This window comes from Natator depressus, chromosome 18 (genome assembly GCF_965152275.1).
Source record: "Natator depressus isolate rNatDep1 chromosome 18, rNatDep2.hap1, whole genome shotgun sequence".
Lineage (NCBI taxonomy): Eukaryota > Metazoa > Chordata > Testudines > Cheloniidae > Natator > Natator depressus.
In genome coordinates this window covers 8,494,745-8,518,743 of record NC_134251.1, presented here as the reverse complement: position 1 = coordinate 8,518,743, position 23,999 = coordinate 8,494,745, and the positions used below count along the sequence as shown (strand labels likewise).

Below are 23,999 nucleotides of genomic sequence, written 5' to 3'. Positions count from 1 at the left end.
TACTACGGAAAATGGAATTCCAAGCAGCGTCCCGGGAACTCCACCCTGGTAGGATCACTAGCACCCTGCCTCTCCCCAGCTTCTGAGAGTCTGGGCTTCTCAGATTGTGAGCTCCCAAGGGCAGCAAGTGGGGACAGCGTTCATATCCCCTTTCTCCATTTTTTGGAGCTAATTGGTGTCTTGTAAAAAAGATGAGCTCTGCCTTATCCTTGGTAATTATACCCTTCTCATATTTTTAGACTTGTTCTGTGTTCATATTTCTCTGGTTAAAAATGTGTTGTGATCTTATATGCTGCATAATGCAAACTATTGTGGTCCTTGGACAATGGGGTACTAGATCTTCATCTCATTAGATTAAATGGGATTGGATTTAGGTTCTGTCACTGAAACTATTTTTAAAAAATACGGAGGTGGAAGTTTTACTCAAAGGCAAGGTTCTTTCTGATCTCGTCTGTCTTTCCCAGAAGCTGGAGGTGTTTCATTTTGAGTGCATAGTGTATTTGCCATTGGGAATATTTTCTAACGTTATTAATGCATGACTCTGTAGCTCACGAAAGCTTATGCTCAGATAAATTTGTTAGTCTCTAAGGTGCCACAAGTACTCCTTTTCTTAATGCATGACTGAAGTAGTTCTTGTATAGCCTGAGCTTTAAGTATGAATACCACCACCTTATTTTCAGTTACAGAGAAATATAACTCTCAATTGCCTGTTAGGAAGCAAAAAAGAACAAAACAAAAATCCCAAACTTGACACATTAGGAAAACAGTTACAATAAAACATTGTTTTGCCAAATCAGACAAAATACCCTAAACAGTAGATACCTAAAGCAGGAAACTTTTGCACATATGTGTATGATGGTTCACCTAGAAACCTGCATATGTGTTCATGCTATTCAAGAACATTCTTGCAAATCCTGCTTTTGAAGGCTTCCCTAGCGTGGTCTTTCTGTTGTGGATCTCAGCTGTCGAGTAGGCAAATTCATCACCGCCTTAATAAAATACGTATTTCAAAAATGTTGATCGTTGTGTCGATGGCTGTCTTTGATCCTTTATGTTCTTTCTTCAATAATGAAACTATTGACCTGATTTATGGATTTAGACCAATGATTTATCATTATTGTGAGAACTGTTCTTGGAGGGCCTAATCTGATGGGTTGAGTGCCCTCCAGACCCACTGAAGCTTATGGGAGTTGAGGGCACTCTGTGCTTTGTAAGATTGGACCTTCTGTTTCAGACTGTGGCCCCACTGTGGTGCTGCATAGCCCTATGGATTTGAGGACCCTTAACTGAGGAAGAAAACAGAAGATAATGCATATGATTATATTTTAAACCAGGCTCAACTTTTAGACATGGTAGAAGTTATTTTCAAAAAGATACTGTTGAATTTTCTAATTTGTGTATCAGCGGGTGTAATTCATAAAATCCATGAGGTGCATAGTTGTCATCATGATCAGCATAATGTAATGCTGTCCGAATAAATAGAGTGCATGTATTTAAACACTTGGAAATAACTTTCAAAAACAGGACATGATCTGTTTTCCTGAGAACTGCTGCTTTTGGGTCTTAGTTTTAGGCATTAACAGCTTAATGGAGGAGTTTTCATAATGACAGATGTTTGGCAGCTAGTAACCCTCTTGCTTAAATATTGTAAAATTAACTTTGAATTATGAAATTAATGATGTGAAATTGCACCATCAACTTGGAATCCAGTGTGTATACAAAAAAAAGAGTTTCTTTGAGTCAAACGGGACAGACTCGGGGGAGAAGTTCATATATTAAGAACTTTTTTTTGAGTCAGTCTATTCCTCTTCAAGAGGGAGGCCTTAGTGAAAACTATTGTACATAAAGGGTCTGATCCTGAACCATTAAAGTCAACAGAAGCTGGCTCAAATCCAAACAGTGCAATGGGGCCTTGCTCATGATTAGAGCCTCTGTGTGCTACTGGAATATAAACAAAGATTACAATCTGTTTCTGACACGTGTTTCTCTCAGAGGGATCGGGTTGTGTGAAATAAGATTTCATCGTGGTGAATGTGTAATATCATAAATTAACAAACATTTGTGCCCCAACATAAGTTACATAGTTGAATATTTTTGCTGTGCTTCATTATTTACAAAAACAGACCTGTTGAGAATATAAATTACTTATTGACTATGTGACTGCTCTTTTAATAATAAAAAAAACAAATATCTCATCTTCAAATCGAAATGTGCTACATTTCATTTCCCTGCTTTCTAGTTCTTCTGCCTTTGGCCTCATGTAACCCTGGAGGGATTTGTATATCATACAATTTGCCTTACACAACAGAACAGTAGCAATAGCTGAGAGTAGCTGCTAAATTGTTGGATACGTGATCATCCCCAGATTGTTCTTGCTCATTCTCTTTAAAATACATCACATATGGATGTTGCTGCTAATTTACGATTGTGCACAAAGAGGTAGAAGAGCAAAACCTACTACTGAATCTGAATATGTGAGAATATGAACTTTGGAGAGGTCTATTTTCAAGCCTCTAGGTTCTTTGGATTTATGGTGAAGCAGTCTGACTCCTAAATTACAGGAATAAATTGTACTGAGAACTTCCAAATTATTAAAAACTAAGCTATGTGCTACCCTAAATCCACATACAATTTCCGTTTGTATTGGTAGGCGTTGTTCTTGCATCTGAATTAGGTTTACAACATGAGAGTAAAATACTGGCAGGAGGTAGGAAGGGGTGAACTGTTTTATTGTAACTGAATATCATGAAATGAAGCCCCTAGAATCTTACTGACTGCTCTTGCCTACGTAAAAGAATAAACTGTGCTACATTCCCTCTCTAAGGGATGAAGACAGCAGGTCTGTAGCTCTGAATTCAGAAACTATTTTCTTTAACTATTTCAGGTAAGTTTCACAATAAGATGGCAAAATGTGACTGGAAAATAGAAAAGGGGAAAAGACTAGTCATTAACTGATCGCTGCACAGGTCAGCAGGGAGTTGTTCCTTGTCTCCTCCTCCCGGATGTTTAAGATTGCACCAATGTGCAGGTAACGTAAGGGCGTGATGTATTTTGCCTGCTGGAGACAGGATACCAAACCTGAGGGTTCATTTTTTCGATCTAGTATGGCAAAGTGTTTGTTCCTAAGTGGCTGACTGGCATTAAGAACTTCCTAAAAATAAATAGCTGCCGAGTACTGATAAATAATAAATGCGGTGCTGTGGAAATCACTGGAGCATATAACCAGACATGTAGACAGGATGAAAGAGTATTAAAACTTCCTCTCATGTTTCCAGGGATTTAAGACAAAGCTGTAGGAGTACTTCTAGATTCACTTTGGAAGTGGGGAGAGTTTTGGTTTCAAATGCCTAAACTCAAGGGAGGCAGAAAACTAAGATAGGGATTCTTCAATATTGGGAGAGGCAGATCATCCAATGAGATTAGAGTCAGGAAACTGCAAAGGTATCTTCCACTTGTTTTCCATTCATTTATTTTGAGAGTTTTTCCTCCACTCAAATCTTATTCCAATATTTCCCTCACTGTCTGTATTTGATTTATTACGTATCTGATGAGGGGGATTAGGGAAATCATTCTTTGTCAGTTTCTTATTGCTGCATGGTCTGCCACTGAACACAGTCATGGAACTCAACAGGGGTCCAGACACACCGTCATGAAAATGTTAGCTTAGCGCTGGGGCACTCTAACTGCTCTTGGATCTCTGTCTGCTTCCAAAGCAGTGGCAACTGGGCAGGATAAAGTCAATCATGCAGTCAGATGGCAGGCAGGCACGGAACATTGAAGAAAAACAATGTACTGAGAGGAAGGATAGTCTTGTGGTTAAGACACTGGACTGTGACTCAGGTGACCTAGGTTCAATTCTGCCTCTTCTGCAGAATCCGTATTATCATGGGCAGGTCACTTAATTTCTCTCTGCCTCAGTTCCCCTGTCTGTGAAATGAGAAAAGTGCTTTCATTCTCTTGCCTTTTGTCTTCAGTCGTAAGCTTCTCGGGGCAGGACTGTATCTTACTATGTGTCTGTGCAAGTCATCTTAATGGAGTCCTGATAGCCTCTCAGTTGAGGTCTCTAGAAGGTACAAGAGTAAAATGATTAAATAATAATCCTATAGTGATGGGAAAATTCTTCTCCCTCTCAGCAGGGCAACAGATTGTATTTATAACCAATGTAAGTCTTGCCCTTGCCAGAAAGTTTAGAAACTATTCCTGCTGCTTCCCCTGCCTCTGCTGAATTGAGGCAGATTCCAGGGTTTGAACTGCAGTATCTCATTTGTTACTGCAAAGTGTCTTCTGTCGGCCGTCAAACCACATCATCACAGTTTTTGTGACCAACAGGCAAGTCTTTCGTCCTAAATTACTAGTTCACATCTGGTCGGTACTGAATGACAGTTACGACCATCTGATGGCTCGTGTGATACGATTCATTAGCTAGTGGGCAGGTATCCATATCACAGTGTCACCGCTATAAGCACCGCTACGTCAGTCACAAGAAAAACTGAGGACTGAATTAGCCGTTAAGACACAGCTACCTTCTCATTCCAAGGGGGCCTATCCATGCTAATGTTGAGGCACATCAGTGGGACAGTGTGTGAAGCTTGATCTGCCACTGCCCATGCTATATCTGTTCTGTGGGTAAGTCATCTTCCATCTCCCTGACTGTCAAGCAAAGAACTAACCTGCAATTATTTTTAAAGATCTTTCATGCGCATAGGGGTGTTTTTTTTATTTTACTATTTTTAGTCCGACATTTGAGCTGACATTAACACTTCCTTCACTGGGGGTGAGCAGTTTGTTTCCAGCATTGACATTGATTTTATGTGGGGAGCACAAAAAAATCTTAAATGAATCTTTGAGGCCACATGTCTTTGCCTCTAGGACAGATTTCAGCAAATGTATTTTTCTCCAAGTGTGTGGCAGCTCTGCCAAAATTTCCCTTCCTTTCCTCTCTTCACAAAGTATGTTGTTATATTTGTCACTGTAACTGACTGTTTTGAGCTCTCCATTCTGCAGAATTGCCTCCTGTCCTAGCAAACCCTGGCCAACGGTGCAAAACTTATAGGCAGCTAAGATGAGAATGATCCTCTGTTAAAAAGTAATAGAAGGGGATGTTGGGAGTAAAGGCAAAATGTGCCAAACTCTTGAAAGCAGAAGGGCAAAATGTTTATTGCATCAGAATTCTCTTTTCTGATCCACAGTGGATTTTGACCTTGGTATTTTCCTCTCACTGTTTATGCAGAAGTCCACATGGATGATGTCAGAGAGCTCCTTGCACATAGGGAAGAGCAGAGATGCTGCATTGCTCTGTGGAAAATAGTTTTATTCCCCATGTTTTATTTTGAATATATATTTGGAATTAAAATCATTAAATTTAAATCATCTTACTTTCTATGTATTAATAAATGTCACATCTTCAAAGCACTCAAACATTTACTATTATTTTATGCAACTGACTTGCTTTCCTGTTACGTTTTCTTATTGCAGTGAATCTGAAATCCTGCACCACGACAAACAATATGAGCCCTTCTACTCCTCCTTTGTTGCGCTCTCCACTCATTACATCACCACAGTGTGTGGCCTAAGTAAGTGTTCGGCATTTCCTACTTCTTGTCTAGTGACTGGGATGTAATGAACAGGGATGTCATTCTTTCGGTACTTGCTTCAAGTCTGTTTTCTGAATCAGATGTTAATGAAGAGTTTGTGGGTCTGGCACTTGCCAGCAGTTGTTCTAGCAGCCTGTTTCACGAGTGTGGGGGAAGCACAACCCTAAGGATCTAGGCATTGTAAGTGAAATCTAATACAAAACTAATGGTGAACTCTTTGCTTTATGACTTTTCTCATTTATTGAAGCCTTTTAGTGTCATTGTAATGCAAAATAGCAAATGCTATTATAGCTTGCATATTTATACCTGCCTCTGGAAATTTCCACTACATGCATCCGACGAAGTGGGTATTCACCCATGAAAGCTTATGCTCCAATACGTCTGTTAGTCAAGAAGGTGCCACAGGACTCTTTGCCGTTTTACAGATCCAGACTAACACGGCTACCCCTCTGATACTAAATACTATTATAGTATCCCTTGTATCTATGGTGGCCCTTACACCTGTATAGATAATTATTCTTGCTTTACAGATGTTCCTTATATATTATTGTCTAATAAAGAAATAGACTAAACTTAATCTTCTATCAATACAGTATGTTACTCTGCAAGTGGTTCTGTTGAAGTTACTGGGACTAAATGTGGAGTGAGGTGCTATTTATAAGAGTATTGGGATCAGACCCTCTCGTCTGTCTCTCGCGCACTGTTTTCTTCAGTATAGTTAAGAATGTATTCCAGTGATTTAACTCTCAGAAGGTGGGGTTAAATGATACAAGCTTTTTACTTTTGTAGTACCCAGGAACCAGCTGCAGTCCGTGGCAGCTGCTTGTAAAGTTCTGATCGAATTCTCACTACTGCGACTTGAAAACCCAGATGAGGCATGTGCTGTTTCACAGGTGAGTAGAAGGGTGGATTTTGAGACTGGAAGCAGAACTATATCAGAGAAAGGGTGCGTGGCTTCTTCCTTCTTAGCGTCCGCTCTAGTGTAATTTTGGGAGCTGTTCCAAGATGCAAAGTTATTCTAGAAATATTTAAGATTTAGTGCCCTAGAAGGGTAACACTTGTAACACTGTCTTGTTGCCGCATCCTCAGTTGGGTAAGGGTTGTGGTGGGGGAAGGAAAAAGGAGAGAAACAGGAAACGCTTCTGCAGGGATGGAAAGTGACCTAATCCACTGTCCCTTGCCTGCCTGCGACACATGGTACTTGTAACCTACTGGATCTTCCTTGTTAATGCCTTTTTTCCAGAATTCCTGTGCACAGGCATTAAGATGAGTGTTGCCTGCAGATTTGTGATTAAATAGACTTCAAGGAGCAAAATTAACTCTGAACATCCATTCTGATTTTCTATTTTTTCTGCTTTGCATCTTGAGAGATGCTTCCGCATTGCCAACTCATTTGTTCTTCTTGTGTAAGAAACAAACTCTTCTCTGGTCATGTGTTCCTCTCCTACGGAGAGTTTTCCTCTTCCACAAAAAGAAAACAAGTTGCTGAGTTTCACAATCAATTAAAATCCTAAAGGTAAATTGGCTTCTGAGGCTCAAACACAAGGTGATCACTTACTTGTTCTGAGCCCGAGTACACTATCGGAAAGATTGCTTCTCCAAGTGCTGTTCTGTAGCAGGGAGAGGATTCAAGTCCTGGCTGCTCTCTCATCTGCTGTTCATTCCCTTCCATGCTCCTAGATGAGAGATCAGCTTTGGCCTGTGAGGGGAACATAAGAACGGTCACACTGGGTCAGAGAAAAGGTCCATCTACCCCAGTATCCTGTCTTCTGACAGGGGCCAATGCCAGGTGCCCCAGAAGGAATCAATGTTGAGGGAAAAATAGGGAAAAAGAGCACTTGGATTTGATTTGGTGTCCTTTTTGTAGAAACACCTGATTCTGCTGATAAAGGGGCTCTGCACTGGCTGCAGCCGCCTGGACAGAACTGAAATTATTACTTTCACAGCAATGATGAAATCAGCCAAGCTGCCTCAGACTATCAAAACCCTCTCTGATGGTAAGTGCTTCAATGTAATCTTAGCACATACTTGTTTCAATGCAGTACTTCCCTTAGGTATACAAAACACTGCACTCTTCCTACCCTTGACATGTGGAATGACACTCTGCTTCTGCCCCTGCAGTGGAGGATCAGAAAGAGTTGGCCTCTCCAGTGAACCCTGAACTGCGACAGAAAGAGGTGCAGATGAACTTCCTGAATCAACTGACATCAGTTTTTAACCCTAGAGTGACAGCATCACCATCTCTTGCTCCAGACACCCAGGTGAACAAACAGCCTTAGAACAGAAGTGCCATGTTCCTAATACTACTGGTGTGAGCATAGGGATGGGCAGAAGGCTATAGGAGATGAACAGGGAGCTTTTTATATATATACTTAGATGAAGCTCTTCTGCACTGGTTAAATCTCATTTGCATGTGGGTAAATGTCAATGAGATGGAGGAAAGTATGGTAAATCTTTTGGTGACTGATTTATCACAGTATGGGAAGCTAACATCTTTGGAGGTGTGGCTCCTCGTTGAGTTGTGTTGCAGATCAGTCTTGCTCCCATAAAGAGACCTGCAGTAACACCCCATTTTCAGATGCCGGTTGTCCTGTATTTCAGGAGTTCTCCACAGCCCAACTGTGCCACAACTGGTTTTCTGCATATAAAAGCCAGAGCCAGCATTAGGGGGTAGCAATCACAGCAATTGCCTGGGTAGCCACGCTGCAGGGGTCCCCGCAAAGCTACATTGCTCAGGCTTCAGTCCTGGGTGGTGGGACTCGGGGCCCTGGACTTCAACTCCATGTGCTGGGGCTTTGGCTTTCTGCCCTGGGCTCCAGTGTGTCTAATGCTGGCCTTGCTTGGCAGACCCCCTGAAACCTGCTTGTGGCCCCCCTAGGGGGCTCTGGATCCCTGGTTGAGAACCACTGCTGTATTTAACGTCTGCTTGTTTATTAGGTGGAAGGAGAAAGTGACAATCAGACATCCACAGATCAAGCCTCTGTGGCGAAGACCAAAAGTATATTCATTGCTCAGAATGTAGCCAGCCTGCAAGAGCTTGGTAAGAATCAGCTTTTAATAATAATAATAATAAAAATTAATAATTAATAAAAAGTGTTCTTGGAACGTCCCAGAGTGTAAGCCCTGGAGCCTGAAGTCCTCTACTGCAGAGATGCAGGATGGGTAACGATAGTGTAAGCCTGCTCTATATCACACCCTGCCATCCCTAACCTGAAGGAACTAGCTCTATGGGTGGAGGTTGAGTTCATCCTCCAAGACCCACTCAGTGCTTTGTCTTCGTATTGAGATTGCCTGTAAAGTTGGTGGCTGTGATGTGGATGCTTATTTGTTAGGAACAGGATGAAGATGATGATTTCACTTACATGCAAATAGCTATGATACATAGAAAAAGGGAGTGTAAAATGACAAGGGATGGCATACTGACTGGGCACGAGTGATGGGGTTGGGAGTCACTGCTGCATAAGTTAGGTCTAATGTACCACACAAGATGAGCATGAGACCTTCCACGTAACACCTTCTTCTCTGTTACTTTTTTGGCTGCTATCCTGTGGTGCATTTAAACTAGATTTTAACTTTAGGTTTCTTTATCCCAATTACCTGATCTGTGGTGCCATCCCTATATTTCCTCACAACAAATTGCAACTGCATTCATTTTAAAGATAATGCCACAGATGAAATATGGGGAAAATTTTATCCCCACTGATTTAAGCCCGTGACTCATACGCTCTGTCACCTTAATTCTAGTTTTAAAGCCATCCAGTGGAACAACAAAGGTAAAACAATGGCCCGTTTTTTTTCTGATTTATGTCTGATAGGTGGCTCTGAAAAGTTGCTGCGAGTGTGTCTGAACCTCCCTTACTTTTTGCGGTACATAAATCGATTTCAGGATGCAGTGTCGGCCAACTCGTTTTTCATTATGCCAGCCACTGTAGCAGATGCCACTGCAGTCCGCAATGGGTAAGAGATTTCAATTTTTCTTCCTTTGTTTATATTGGGTATGTTAGATGAGAGAGTGCGAATGTACAAGTGGTACAGTACTGGCCACTGTCTCTCTTCTATTAGACATTTGATGCCAGAAAGTCCTCTCCAGAGCGTAATGTGCTTTTCTTAACTCATTTCAATTGTGGTTATAGGTTTCATTCGCTGGTGATAGATGTGACCATGGCATTGGATACTTTGTCTCTCCCTGTGTTGGAGCCCCTGACTCCCACACGGCTGCAGGATGTGACTGTTCTTGCCCTCAGCTGCCTTTATGCAGGTGAGTTAATGTCCTTTGGTAGCATCATGTTTCTAGAGATCAAAAGTCTTTTCTCTCTCCCCACTCTCCCTGGAGCCCTGAGTAGCTCTGCATTTCCCCTGCTTTGTAACCTGCACCTTTGAGACCCAAACAATGACCTCCTTCCTTCATAGAATCATAGAATATCAGGGTTGTAAGGAACCTCAGGAGGTCATCTAGTCCAACCCCCTGCTCAAAGCAGGACCAATCCCCAACTAAATCATCCCAGCCAGGACTTTGTCAAGCCTGACCTTAAAAACTTCTAAGGAAGGAGATTACACCACCTCCCTAGGTAACGCATTCCAGTGTTTCACCACCCTCCTAGTGAAAAAGTTTTTCCTAATATCCAACCTAAACCTCCCGTGCTGAGGGAGGACTGAACAGGACACTCTTTGAAGGCTGACTTTGATTGGATGGAGCAAGAGGCATGCTGAATTCCCAGGGGTTTGCCTCTGTAACACAGTACTCCCAGTCCATAGCACTAGGAACCTAGAGTGCCCTTTCCTTTTTGTAAACCTGAAGGCTGACTCGGTAGTATTGTGTTCAGGTTAAGCAGGAAATTGTTGTAATGTCACCAAAATGACAATGGACAGTGCTAATGCAGAGTTTCTGTGACTGAGGGCGCATTGGGTAGTGTTGGCAGTCATTGCAAACCTGTCCTTGGGATGCACAAGTTCAATAATGAAACACTTCCTTAGTTGTCATCTTTCACCTTTTCTGCTTTGCTTTGTTGTTCAGGACTTAAATGTTTCTCAGAGTTTATCCTTTAGATTTGCTAGTTATACCTAGAATTCAGCCCTGTCTCCCAAGTGTGTGTAAGCGCCCCAGAATTATGAGAAGGTAATCAGTGCCTAAAGTATTCTCTATTAATAATTTCTGCTACATCAGATTCCCTCCTCAGTATTAGGTTGTATGTAACTTCGTTGTTTTAGGGTAACTGAAATTATCCTCTCTTCTGCCAACTGGAATGGTGAATATTCATGGCCTAATCAACTCCATGTGTAGTTTCCGCACTGCTGACTGTAGTGTAAGTGAACAGGAATATAGATTTCCAAGGTCAGCTCTTAACTGTAATGTGGTCCTTTGCCCTCTTCTTTCATCAGGTGTGAGTGTGGCAACATGCATGGCAATCCTCCATGTGGGCAGCACCCAACAGGTACGAACTGGATCCACAAGTTCTAAAGAAGATGATTACGAAAATGATGCTGCCACCATTGTACAGAAATGTGTAAGTTGATGGCATGGAATGCAACTGCTCAAGGGAGAGCAGTTGTCTTGCTTTCACTTTATTTTTGCCAAGAATGCAAAGGAACATAACATAAGAATGGCCATCCTGGGTCAGACCACAGGTCCATCAAGCCCAGTATCCTGTCCTCTGACAGTGGCCAGTGGCAGGTGCCCCAAAGGGAATGGACAGACAGGTTATCATAAAGTGATCCATCCCCTGTTACAACAATCCCAGCTTCTGGCAAACAGAGGCTAGGAACACCATTCCTGCCCATCCTGGCTAATAGGTTCATCAATGGTTATCTTCCATTAATCTATCTAGCTCCCTTTGGAACCCTGTTATAGTATTGGCCTTCACAACACCCTCTGGCAAGGAGTTCCAGAGGTTGACAGTGCGTTGCATGAAAAAATACTTTCTTGTTTGTTTTAAACCTGCTACCTATTAGTTTCATTTGGTGGCCTCTTGTTCTTGTATTATGAGAAGGAGTAAATAACACTTATTTACTTTCTATATACCGCTCGTGATTTTATACACTTCTATCATATCCCCCTTAGTCGCCTCTTTTCTAAGCTGAAAAGTCCGTCTTATTTATCTCTCCTCATACGGAAGCCATTCTGTACCCCTAATAATTTTTGTTGCCCTTTTCTGAACCTTTTCCAATTCCCATATATCTCTTTTTGAGATGGGGCGACCACATATGCAAGCAGTATTCAAGGTGTGAGCGTACCAGAAGACTAGAAGGAAACTCAGTTTAGGTCTTACACATGGAAGTGCCTACCAGTTTTAACTGTTTGAATCACTGTTGGCTTCTCTTGGTCCCTGGTACTGGACTTGCTGACACCTGAAGAAAGACTGATACCAATATAAGCTAGTAATATCTGTGAGTTTGCAGTGGGGAGGATTACTGTGGAGTGGAACCGAGCAAGCTTCAGAGAAGGGTGTTTGAGTAGTACTTGGAATAGTTTAGTGACTTGTCTAATAGAACACTGCAAGATTATGAAGGTTTTTGGTTTTACTTACAGCTTGAAATCTATGAAATGATTGGTCAAGCCATCAGCAACTCGCGCCGTGCAGGGGGAGAGGTAATAATCGCATCCCACCGGGAACCTTTTCTTTGTAACTTTGTGGTGGTGCATTTGGTCAGTTGGATTTACGTTGGTGTGTCTGGTTTTTTCACTGTTCGAATGCTAGCATTATCAGAATTTCCAGCTGCTTGGGGCCTGGTGTTTGCTCAACAGCCTCTTCCTCATCTTGAACCTCAACCCCACTGCCCTGGCCGATAAGGGAAAGGAGAAAGACCCATTGGCTGCTCTTCGAGTCAGAGACATTATTGCTCGTACCAAAGAGGGAGTTGGGTCTCCCAAGTTGGGACCTGGGAAAGGGTATGTGAATACCTCCACTAAGTTAATCGGTTTACGCATATCGCTGTGGCTGTTACTCCTGAGTGTGGTTGTCTTCTTCAAGAGACTTCCTGCGCGCGCCCACCCACTCCACCTTCATAATCAATCCCTTCATATTCTTTTCTCCAGTTTTCTTCCCTTTCAGTTTAAACTGAGTGAGATGACTGAGAAATTGCTCTGTTAATTTTTCACAAATTATATTGTGCCTATTTTTTAGCCAGTACTTAGTAAGAGGAGGGTTTTTTTATCTGTAGAGGAATATGAAGATTCCACTTTAGGCTTAGCGTCAGGTACTTTCTCAGGGGGCAGGGAATATATCTTGTATCGGACCAGATGAGGCATTGTATACCATAGGGTGAGCAGAGCCTAGATTTCTGTCTAGTAGGGCTTGGCACCTTTAGTGAGCCTCCCCTTCCCCAATCAATTCACGATTCTCTACAGTAGCAGATGCAGTTGTGGGGTGGTAGGAATCTGTAAACCTTGCCCTCAGGTGGAAGAATATTTTCAAGTGAATTATTATTTTCACTTGAACTAAATGCTAAAATGAATTTTCCTATTCCACTTATTGTGGAATTTAAATTGTATACACTTTGGTCTGGCCGGTATTGCAAATGAGATGTAAATGTAATTGATATAAGCATCAGGCAGTGTTCCTGATACTCTAACAGTTCACTGTTTGGATTAAAGTCCTCAGAGGTGACAGTGATGTAAAATGCAGAGATTGAGCTGGTAATTCTTTGGCTGTTCCTATAGAAGACAAGCAGATAGCATTAGAATAGTGATTAAAATATTAATATCAAGACCTTTTCTTTTTCTGCAGACATCAAGGGTTTGGTGTTCTGTCAGTGGTGTTAGCAAATCATGCCATCAAACTCTTAACATCCCTTTTTCAAGATCTGCAGGTGGAGGCACTACACAAGGTGAGAAGGTGGCACTCTGATTTACTTAAATAGTCTTCTTCATTGGAACATGCTTTGAACCGTCCTTTGATGCTGTCCCCTAGGGGTGGGAGACTGATGGTCCCCCAGCAGTGCTGAATGTCATGGCTCAGAGCACATCAATTCAGAGAATTCAACGTCTGATCGATTCCGTACCGCTCACTAATCTGCTGCTGACTTTGCTCTCCACTTCTTATAGAAAGGTAGGAGATGGCACGTTTGATAGTTCTGTTGTGGAACTTCTCTCAGTTAAACAGTGAGAGTTGCGTGGAAAGTTCCAATTGCAAGTATCAACTAACATGCTAAGGAGAAGAACTTAGAACTGTGTTTACTTATAAATGTTGCAAGTTACCAACAAGGAATTGGATGTCTCCCATTTTATAGAATAGGAGAGGATGTGACTATGACAGACTCTGTTCTCAGGTGCTTCCAGTGAACTAAGAAAATAAGGGTCCTGTGTACAGAAGGGGAGTCTTCATGTTTCGATTGTTATGCAAAATGTACCTTGGAGTCTTTGTGTGGGCTCTGCGTTAGCCACCCCAGAAAATGATGGATGTAATTTAGAAGAAAGTCTTGATAGGAATGCCAGTAAGCAATTTGAGCAGAACTATAGTAGAAAGGAATAAAAAAAAAAAAATGAGGATTTGAAAGCAAGTCTGTTCTTATCTATTGTACTTCCAAGTTTTGATCTTGTGGTTTAACTTGCCCTGCTGTTCTTTTAAGGCTTGTGTCTTGCAACGTCAGAGAAAGGGTTCCATGAGCAGTGATGCAAGTGCCTCTACTGATTCTAATACGTACTATGAGGATGACTTCAGCAGCACTGAAGAGGAGAGCAGCCAGGGTAATAGTTTTCAGCAAGCATCTTACACTGTGGTGCTTAAAAATTAAACTCATTTGTTAGGATCAGTGGGCAAAAAGAAATACCAGCAATGCTCTGTAGGTACTGAAGTCAGCCCCCCAGCGTTACAGGGTTGGCAGTATCTGCTCCAAATGGAACTTTGGGGAAGACTGAGAATTCTCCCCCCTCAAAGGGGAGTCCCTGCCAAATGAAGATAGAGCTCGTTGGCCTTGTGATTGAAAGGGAAGGTGAAGTTGTAGGGCTGCTGGTATTGCCCTTTACTGGGCTCCTTAGTGAACTAGCTGGTAGAAGCAATGTCATTTTGCATCTGTATCATTGTTTTCCATGTACTCTTTATTAGATGATGACAGTGAACCCATCCTTGGGCAATGGTTTGAAGAAACAATTTCTCCAAGTAAAGAGAAAGTGGCCCCACCTCCGCCACCTCCCCCACCTCCCCTGGAGAGCTCCCCTAGAGTGAAAAGCCCCAACAAACAGGCTACTGGGGAGAATGGAAACATCCTGGCCAGCCGCAAGGACCCAGAATTGGTATGCTATGATCTCCGTGATGAATTATGTAATTAGTGAGATGTAGCACTGAACAGTAGCCAAAGAGGCTTGTTAGTCTGGCACTTAGCAGTTTAAATCAGGCATAGTATTATATTGCTGATCTGAGAGTCACTGGCTAGCTGGGGTAGAGGGTGAATGGCCATGGGTCTGATTGCCAAAAACCTTGGCTTCAGAAGGAGCTGTTTTGAATTACTCTTTCTGGAGGTACATATTAATAATGGCTATTGTCAAGGGAGAGAATAATTAAGATAATATCGATTTAGGTTGGAGGGGGTGAGGAAATATGAGGGCAAAATTATAAATGGAAATGTTAACTGCACTTTGTCAGACAAACCATTCCTTTGGGTAATAGTGAAAATGAATGTTGCTGTTAAGCAAGATAATGGATTTGCAAGCTCTTTAGACATGAATGAGAGAGCCACTCATCCCAGTGGGTTTGTCTTGAAGACTAGAAACTGTAATGGCAGACAAGCAGAGTGGCTGTACAGCAATCTAATTGTAATGAGAAGAGAGAAGTAAATCTGAACTCTAATTATTGGCTTGTAATGGAGGAAGAGTGTAGCTGGGTGGTGAATTACCTAGCGAAGAGGTTTTTTTGTTTAGTTTTTCTTTGACCACTATTGGATTTTGGTTTTTCTAAGATAGATGCATTTCTCTTTCTTCCTTCTAGTTTTTAAGCCTGGCTTCCAATATTCTGAACTTCATTACTTCCTCCATGCTGAACTCCAGGAACAACTTCATTCGCAACTACCTGAGTGTGTCTCTTTCAGAGCAGCACATGGCCACGCTGGCTAGCATCATCAAGGAAGTGGACAAAGATGGGCTGAAGGGTGAGCGCGCAGAACTTCTTTACTCAGGGAACGTCTAGGATGGGGGAGTTCTACTTTACATAGGTTTTCTTTGTCCAGTGTTGGGATCATGGCTCTCCAAGTAGAGCTGTAGTAGGAATTGACATAATCTCATTTGTGTTGCAGGCACATCAGATGAGGAATTTGCTGCTGCATTGTATCACTTTAACCATTCCTTGGTGACCTCAGACCTACAGTCTCCTACCTTGCAGGTTAGGATGTAAAATTAAAGCATTTGTGTCTGGTGTTGAATTTACATGGAGAATACATTCTATGTTAGTACATCAGTGCTTCTCACTCTAGAGCCCCTTTTGAACACCAAGCAATGGGATATTGTGGGCCTGGCAGAGGAGATGCTTCTTGAGGCGATGCTTTTTCTACAGAATAGTCCCCAGAATGAAAACAGTTGGAGAGCAGCAGTCTGCATCAACACTCATTTGTAAGGGGGTTTGAATTAGTCTCCTTAACTCCAGAGATGTTTAAAGGGAAAACTGAATAATTCTCCATGTCTAGGATGCTGTTAGTTTCAAAGAATGGTTTCTGAATGTGCATTTTACTGTAGGAATTTCCTGCTTGGCTTTTTATGATTTGATCTCGTTTGCTTTCATATACTAACCTTGTGGCCTCTAGGTTCCTTTGTCAGGACACGTACTGACCAAGCTTAATGCCATAAGAAGAGGGTTTGTAAATCTGTTACAGTAGTGTATCAAAACCCTATGCCTTTTGTTGACTATTTTCCCCTATAGTTTAAATACAGTAATTTTTTGAAGTAGTTACTCTTTTTTAAATCTACATTTTTGACATACGTGAACAGAGAGCGAGCATAACTGCACTCAGTAGAAATGGAGTGTTAGAGTGGGGATGACCTCTCCGGTTCTGGTTAGAATTTACTGGAGACATGGCACTTAAACACAGTCTGGCAAATAAAGAGGTAGTGAGTGAAGGGCCTTCCAGAGACTGTATTGGCGCTAGTTAACCTCTTGCATTGGTGTTTAGCATACTTAATAGATGTAATTAGAGTTTAAAGAGTATCAGATTAGTGGTTTCAGGTGAAATCTCTCTTTTCACATGTCCATATGTTCCTGTTTCTGTGGCACAATAAAAGTACCAGTCTGTTCTCCTTTGGTATTTTTTTATGTTTTTTCTCCCCACATCCCCCCAGTCTTAAGGATACCTGAGTTTTAGCTTTTGACAGTGAAACAGGATACATGATTAATGTCAGGCAGAGTAACTATAGACTCGGCAAGTCTGTCTACCATTCTGCCAAACCACCATCTCTTCTGCCAGTATTGGGTCTCATAAGTGAGCAGGACTCATGATATTTTTTCCTAGACTTTTTAATGTAACAAAAGTCCCCTATGGTGTAGATGGAGGCTTGAAAAAGAACAATAACAAAATCCCTCTGCGTAACTTCACTTGGTACCTATGCCATATTTTACTTAGTACATGTGCCAAATAATGTGACCTTCCAGAGGTGAAATACTACTGCATTAACCCTATATATATCATAGAATCATAGAATATCAGGGTTGGAAGGGACCTCAGGAGGTCATCTAGTCCAACCCCCTGCTCAAAGCAGGACCAATCCCCAATTAAATCATCCCAGCCAGGGCTTTGTCAAGCCTGACCTTAAAAACTTCTAAGGAAGGAGATTCCACCACCTCCCTAGGTAACGCATTCCAGTGTTTCACCACCCTCCTAGTGAAAAAGTTTTTCCTAATATCCAACCTAAACCTCCCCCACTGCAACTTGAGACCATTACTCCTTGTCCTGTCATCTTCTACCACTGAGAATAGTCTAGAACCATCCTCTTTGGAACCACCTCTCAGGTAGTTGAAAGCAGCTATCAAATCCCCCCTCATTCTTCTCTTCTGCAGACTAAACAATCCCAGTTCCCTCAGCCTCTCCTCATAAGTCATGTGTTCCAGACCCCTAATAATTTTTGTTGCCCTTCGCTGGACTCTCTCCAATTTCTCCACATCCTTCTTGTAGTGTGGGGCCCAAAACTGGACACAGTACTCCAGATGAGGCCTCACCAATGTCGAATAGAGGGGAACGATCACGTCCCTCGATCTGCTGGCTATGCCCCTACTTATACATCCCAAAATGCCATTGGCCTTCTTGGCAACAAGGGCACACTGCTGACTCATATCCAGCTTCTCGTCCACTGTAACCCCTTGGTCCTTTTCCGCAGAACTGCTGCCTAGCCATTCGGTCCCTAATTCGATGCACTGGATTCTTCCGTCCTAAGTGCAGGACTCTGCACTTTATCCTTGTTGAACCTCATCAGATTTCTTTTGGCCCAATCCTCCAATTTGTCTAGGTCCCTCTGTATCCTATCCCTACCTGCCACTGTATCTACCACTCCTCCTAGTTTAGTATCATCCGCAAATTTGCTGAGAGTGCAATCCACACCATCCTCCATATCCACTTAGAGCCCTACCGTTTATTATCACTTTTGGATTGTTGAAGTTTTATAGTTACTTAAACCAACATGTAAGGCTTTCCTCTCAACTGTGTATCTGTTGTCTTGTGCCAGAACACTCTTCTACAGCAGCTGGGGATAGCCCCTTTCTCTGAAGGACCGTGGCCTCTGTACATCCATCCTCAGAGTCTGTCTGTGCTGTCTCGGCTTCTCCTTATCTGGCAGCACAAAGCCAGTGCTCAGGGAGACCCTGACGTCCCAGAATGCCTTAAAGTTTGGGAGAGGTAAGAAAATGTTCTATATATCATGACTTAAAAATAAGTGACCTGCTCTCTCCCATGACCGCTAATTTCCTAGGAGATGGTATTTTCTGTTGGACAGATTAATCCAACGACCAGACATTATATTTTAAAAAAAACTAGGAAAATCCTAGAGGGGAAGGATGTGAAGCTTGGAAGATCCGGTTTATTTGTTTGGGGAGGGGTGAGAAAGATAGTTCTTCAAAAATGCCTTAGATGGGAAAATTCAGACCCTGGATGAAAATAGGGGATGAGAATACTTACCAAAGTATCAAGACTAGATGAGTAGAGTATAGACTGCTTCAGCAGCACTGATTTTAAAAAGAAAAAGCAATAATCACATTCTTTTGGTGCCTCATACCAAGCCCATCATTGTGGTATGTGAGCTCCTTCCTGCCAAGCCTTGACCCCTATGTACTTGTTTTTAAATGTGAAACTGTACAATAGTCTGGCTGACTTACAGTCTTTCCTGCTGGGGCAAATGCACATCTTTCTCTTTTTTAGCTTGTTATATTTCTCTTGAAAAGTTTTTTGCTGTTTTTGTTTATATAGGGCATGAAGTCTCTTCCACAGTCTCACTTTCATGCATCTTTCAGTGAAGTTATGGTTAATTTGTGAAATCGCAATATTCACATAGTAAGACTGAGGTCAGAAACAAAACTCTAGTTGCACTGCTTGATCAAGTAGAAAGAAATCATTATTAAAATGTGCATCTTAATCAGCGAGCTTGCTTCAGGGGAAGTCCCCTCACAATAGTGTGATCTATGGATCACTCTTCAAAAGAACAAACTTCTTACTGAACCTCTTTCCTGTTGCTGGCAGGTTTGTGGGCACACTGAAACAAAATGCTCTGCAGGGAACTCTTCCTAATGACACAGAAGATCTGAATGTTGAGCACCTCCAGCTGCTGTTGCTTATTTTCCACAACTTCTCAGAGAAAGGCCGCAGGTCTATCTTGACCCTCTGTATCCAGACCATCCTGGAACTGATTGTGAACATGGACTCCCAGCTGCGGTCTGTGCCCCTTATCCTGGCTCGCCTTCTTCTGGTGTTCGACTACCTTCTGCATCAATATTCCAAAGTTCCTGTATACCTGTTTGAGCAGGTAAGGGGTTGAGGATGCATGTTTCCATTGTTTAATCAAATAATCACTCAGCAATGACCTATATCAAGTAGTCTCCTTGTTGTATTCCTGTTCCTGTGTGTGTCCCTTTTGGCATTTCCAGTGACTCCTTGTTTTGATTTCACTAACTGCATGCAAGGTTACATCCAGTTAGCAACACAATTGGAGCTGTTAATTTCGAGCCGCTGGTTTGGGTGGAGAGTTATGTGGCTTTATACTCAGGCATACTGTCTGCTATAAGTAAATTCATGCTGGGCAGCATGGGTTACTAGTATGGCAAAGCCCAGAGCAGTAAACCTGCCTTCTTACGATTGCGTGTGTTCTCAAACACCCTTCAGGTAAAGTTCTTTGAGTTTAGCTCATCTCTGTTGCTTTGTTTCAGTCTTTGGCACTGTTCCAGATTAATGAGATGCCAATGTTTTGCAGACTATTCTCTGGAGTATCTCCTTAGTATCTGGACAGTAGTCTTACTCCACTGGCTGAAAAGTATGAGAGAGTCTTCAGCTGTGTGCTCAGTGCTATCTCTGACTCCTCACAAGTTGGGAAAGTCCATGTGTTTTAGTGGGGGGGGATTGTATATTTTTCTTCTAACCAGCCTGCCTTGTTTTCTGTGTGTTTTTTACATAGGTACAGTATAACCTGCTAACCCAACCCATTGGCTGGGTGAGTGGATCCCAGGATAGTAGTAGAAGAATCTCTGTCCCTCTATATCATGGATTTAAAGAAGTGGAAGAAAACTGGACCAAACACTGCTCATCAGGTCAGAAGGGAAGGTGTTCAGTAAAATTTTACTCCTAGCCGTGGGGTTGTGGTTGCATAATAAATGAGTGCTCCAGCATGTGGTGCTGCAGCATGAAGTCAGAAGTCCCTTTCAGGACTTTGGAGTGTGGTTTAAGACACATTAGACTAAATACCAGGCTTGTTGTGAATAAATTACTTGTAATTTTACACCAAAGGGGAGATGGAGGAAACCTGCAGACCTCTAGCATTGCCCAGCCATTGTTTATTGAACAAAACATGCCTTACTCATATGCTATATAGGTTTAGGAATATGATACAGTTTTTGTAATGTTTATTTTAAAATGAAAAAAGTACTGAAATGCTAGACATGCATCACTCAGTTAATCTGTGCCCCCTTTTATGGGTATATATGTAACATACACGGTCTGTTGAGCAGATTTTTACTCTAGCCTTAAGTGACTTGTTGTCTTTGAGGGAAAAAAAATTACCAGTGATGATATGCCAGCAGCATTGTTAATCTCTTCAACTGTTAAATGGTTTAACTTTGGTATCTGTGTCCCAGATACAGTTCCACAGCCCAGATTCTACTGCATCCTGTCACCAGAAGCATCGGAAGATGACCTGAACCGCCTAGATAACATGGTACCTGGAATTTTTTTAAAGACTTTCTCTGAGCCTGTATTACATTAGGGAAAGCAGCGTAGAAAATGACCGGCAATGTAATTGAGACATGAGACAAAAGGTGCCCAGTGATTTCATTTAGTACCGCATTAAAAAAGAACTGTGTGTATTAGCTGAATAGATGTTAGCATAAGACAATAAACAGAGTTTGAATACTTTATAGTTAAATAGTGCACAAATCCTAACTCGAAAGCTGATATTTGGTGAAATAATCCCAGCTCACCTAGCCCATATATTCTTGTAGTGATTTGCCCAGTGGGATATGTAACGTCCACCTGTGTTGCATAGAAGTAAACTGTGGCTGAAAAGAGATGAGAACTTTTCTGTCTTTGTGGTAGCTTGATTCTGTCGGATGTGCCAATGCCAAGAGTTCCTTCATATTCAAGTTACCTCTCAGCGCTTCTTCTAGAAATGTGTCGGCTGTGGAGTTGTCTCCCCATCAGTTTGCCCCATGTTCCTTCTGGCTTTTTTACAATTGCTGTCTTTGCTCACTAGAGTTCTTATTTCTGCAGCTCAAAAGAGAAAATAACATATTGTTGGATGAGGCAATTTACCATATACACCAAGGTTCCTGTTTGTACATCCAAAATGTGTTCCTTTCTTGCACACATTTAAAGCATCTTTGAGACTGATTGGGAAAAGCAGCAATTGACACACCTGTCCTTTGGGGTTATTTTGCTTGGGAGTGTGTGTGGTGTTTTTAGTATATCTGGGAGAGGATCTGAACTGGCTATGGATGGGAATCTAGGTAACCAAGGAGGAAACAATTCTGACTTGGCTTTTTCAATAGGTTTGTGAGGTCCTGTTCTCTAGGACAACGAAGTATGATGAGCTTTATGCAGCCCTGACCTCACTACTTGCAGCTGGATCCCAGTTTGATACACTCAGGAGGAAGGAAAACAAAAACGTCACTGCACTGGTAAGGGCATATGTATGTGTTGCTATAACATTCTCCCTGCTGAGAAAAAAGAGTGGCTCCATGCTGCTGCATGTTATACAGAGAGTCTGGGCAATAGTTGCTAAACTGGATTTTGGAGCTTAAAATTTCATGGTAAACAGTTGTCTTATTTTGTCAATGTAAACTGGTGGGCCAGCTCCTCGCCAGCCAATGCATCAAGTAGTATGCTCCCAGTAATGGCAGAAATTCGGTCATTTCCTTCAGGGAGGAGTTTATTCAAACCAAAACAGATTAATTAGGTCCTCCTGCCTGGCCTGTCTTACAGTCCATTCCTTGTAAAGCTTCTGCACCTCCCCATGCCTCATTGGTGTGAAGATTCCCCTTCCAGATCCTTTCTCCTGATTCTGGGTCTCCTGCAGCAGCCTTCCTACTCCCTGCAGGTCTCTCTCCCTTAACTGAACTGCTTGCTGGCCTTTTATCTGAAAGCCTGCAAGTCACCTGGTCATCTATCATATGATCCCTGACCTCAAACCCATCACCTGGATGGCAGCTAATTAGTTATAGGTAGGGTTAAGGGCCATCCCATCCTGTGACCGTCAATAACAAGATGCACTCCTGTGTCTGGCTTATAATTCAGTGTCTGCTTCAAGCTTTTCCAGCTGCCTAAAGGAATAATTTGGACCTTTCATCTTTTGGGCTGAAGTGGATTCATTGGATTTATTGTGGCCATAGTAGAATAGGGAAGAACTTGAATGATGTATTTTTGTGTTGGTAACACAGGAAGCTAGTCGGTGACACTTTAAATGTAACGTTTTAGATTAATATTTCAGTTTTCACTTCAGCTGAAAAATATAAATTGTGCAAACTTTCCTAGGTTTGAGAGAGTCAAGCTGCTGGCTGTGAGATGGTTCTTAAAGTTGGCTGGTTTTGTTTAGTGGTAAATGATAATACATAGTGCCAAGGTTCTTTTAAAACCTATAATGAGTTTCTGGATCATGATGTCTCCCAAATGTATTCAAGAGGTCTGGCTTGAATATGATTTAGATTAGATGAGAATTTTATGCCCCTTGACAGGGAATTAAGTGAGATAAGAAAATGTGTGCCACCAAACCAGCATGAAATGGAAGTATGGTCCATTTCACTCTAATCTCGGGGACACTACCTCCACATGCAGACACATTTAGGAGCCCCTGCTAGAATCACAGCAGTCGAAGCAGGGTGATTATAAATGTTTCCTTCCTGATGTATCCTCCACTGTCTTTGTTTAGGAGGCCTGTGCGCTTCAATACTATTTCTTGATACTGTGGCGGATATTGGGGATTTTGCCTCCATCCAAAAACTACTTGAATCAGCTGGCCATGAACACACCAGAGATGAGTGAATGTGATATCCTGCACACTTTGCGCTGGTCTTCCCGCTTACGTATCAGTTCCTACTTCAGCTGGATCAAGGTATAGCCCTTTCTTTAGAATTTACAATGTACGGTTTTTGACACATTATTAGCATTTAACACAACAGCACAAATTCCAGAGCTGTAATGATCTGTGTCAGGAGTAAGAAATGAAATTGTAGCGATGTGTCAGAGCTTAATGAGGAGGGAAATATAAACTATGCTAAGTGTATCAAAAATAGTTTTAATCTCCCTAAGTGCAGCTGAGGGGATTAAACCAGTTCTTAGTCTTGTTTTGTAGCTGCTTTTTTTAATATTAAACAACATTAGCAGGTGTTTCTCTAAGATGGACAATGATCATTTTAATCTCTGCCTGGTTCACTGCATGTGGGAATTGCAATGTTTGCATGGTGGTGGGAAATGGGGGTTAGTATTATATGGGGTTTAAAAAAACCCAAGTATCATAGCATGGTGGTGGTTCATAAATTGGTAGATTCCACAGCCCTTCTGTATTCCCTTAAATGTGATGCTAAATCTTTCTCTGCAATACATACAGGATCACCTTATCAAACAGGGCATGAAAGCTGAACATGCTGCTTCTCTCATTGAATTGGCATCTACCAAGTGCAGCTCAGTGAAATATGATGTGGAAATAGCAGAGGAGTACTTTGCTAGACAGGTAAGTTGGTATGAATACTGGATACATATAAGCTAGTGTTGAGCATTGATCTTTTTGTGGCGCATTGCTGT

The 23,999-nt window shown here is 41.9% G+C and overlaps 1 protein-coding gene across 4 annotated transcripts in view; it reads left to right on the top strand.

Annotated features, from left to right (window-relative positions):
- UBR4 (ubiquitin protein ligase E3 component n-recognin 4) overlaps nucleotides 1-23,999 on the top strand; it is a 114,251-nt gene that overhangs the window by 652 nt on the left and 89,600 nt on the right. For all 4 annotated transcript variants that reach the window (XM_074933897.1, XM_074933895.1, XM_074933896.1 and 1 more), the window contains exons 2-24: nucleotides 5,476-5,573; nucleotides 6,384-6,487; nucleotides 7,462-7,591; nucleotides 7,716-7,855; nucleotides 8,532-8,634; nucleotides 9,410-9,551; nucleotides 9,728-9,852; nucleotides 10,974-11,098; nucleotides 12,121-12,180; nucleotides 12,290-12,480; nucleotides 13,319-13,418; nucleotides 13,502-13,639; nucleotides 14,160-14,277; nucleotides 14,636-14,823; nucleotides 15,515-15,674; nucleotides 15,819-15,904; nucleotides 18,232-18,401; nucleotides 19,239-19,521; nucleotides 20,167-20,299; nucleotides 20,843-20,922; nucleotides 21,752-21,880; nucleotides 23,128-23,310; nucleotides 23,806-23,928. In XM_074933897.1, the coding sequence (XP_074789998.1) occupies nucleotides 5,476-5,573; nucleotides 6,384-6,487; nucleotides 7,462-7,591; nucleotides 7,716-7,855; nucleotides 8,532-8,634; nucleotides 9,410-9,551; nucleotides 9,728-9,852; nucleotides 10,974-11,098; nucleotides 12,121-12,180; nucleotides 12,290-12,480; nucleotides 13,319-13,418; nucleotides 13,502-13,639; nucleotides 14,160-14,277; nucleotides 14,636-14,823; nucleotides 15,515-15,674; nucleotides 15,819-15,904; nucleotides 18,232-18,401; nucleotides 19,239-19,521; nucleotides 20,167-20,299; nucleotides 20,843-20,922; nucleotides 21,752-21,880; nucleotides 23,128-23,310; nucleotides 23,806-23,928 (3,109 nt within the window). The remainder of the gene's footprint in view (nucleotides 1-5,475; nucleotides 5,574-6,383; nucleotides 6,488-7,461; nucleotides 7,592-7,715; nucleotides 7,856-8,531; nucleotides 8,635-9,409; nucleotides 9,552-9,727; nucleotides 9,853-10,973; nucleotides 11,099-12,120; nucleotides 12,181-12,289; nucleotides 12,481-13,318; nucleotides 13,419-13,501; nucleotides 13,640-14,159; nucleotides 14,278-14,635; nucleotides 14,824-15,514; nucleotides 15,675-15,818; nucleotides 15,905-18,231; nucleotides 18,402-19,238; nucleotides 19,522-20,166; nucleotides 20,300-20,842; nucleotides 20,923-21,751; nucleotides 21,881-23,127; nucleotides 23,311-23,805; nucleotides 23,929-23,999) is intronic.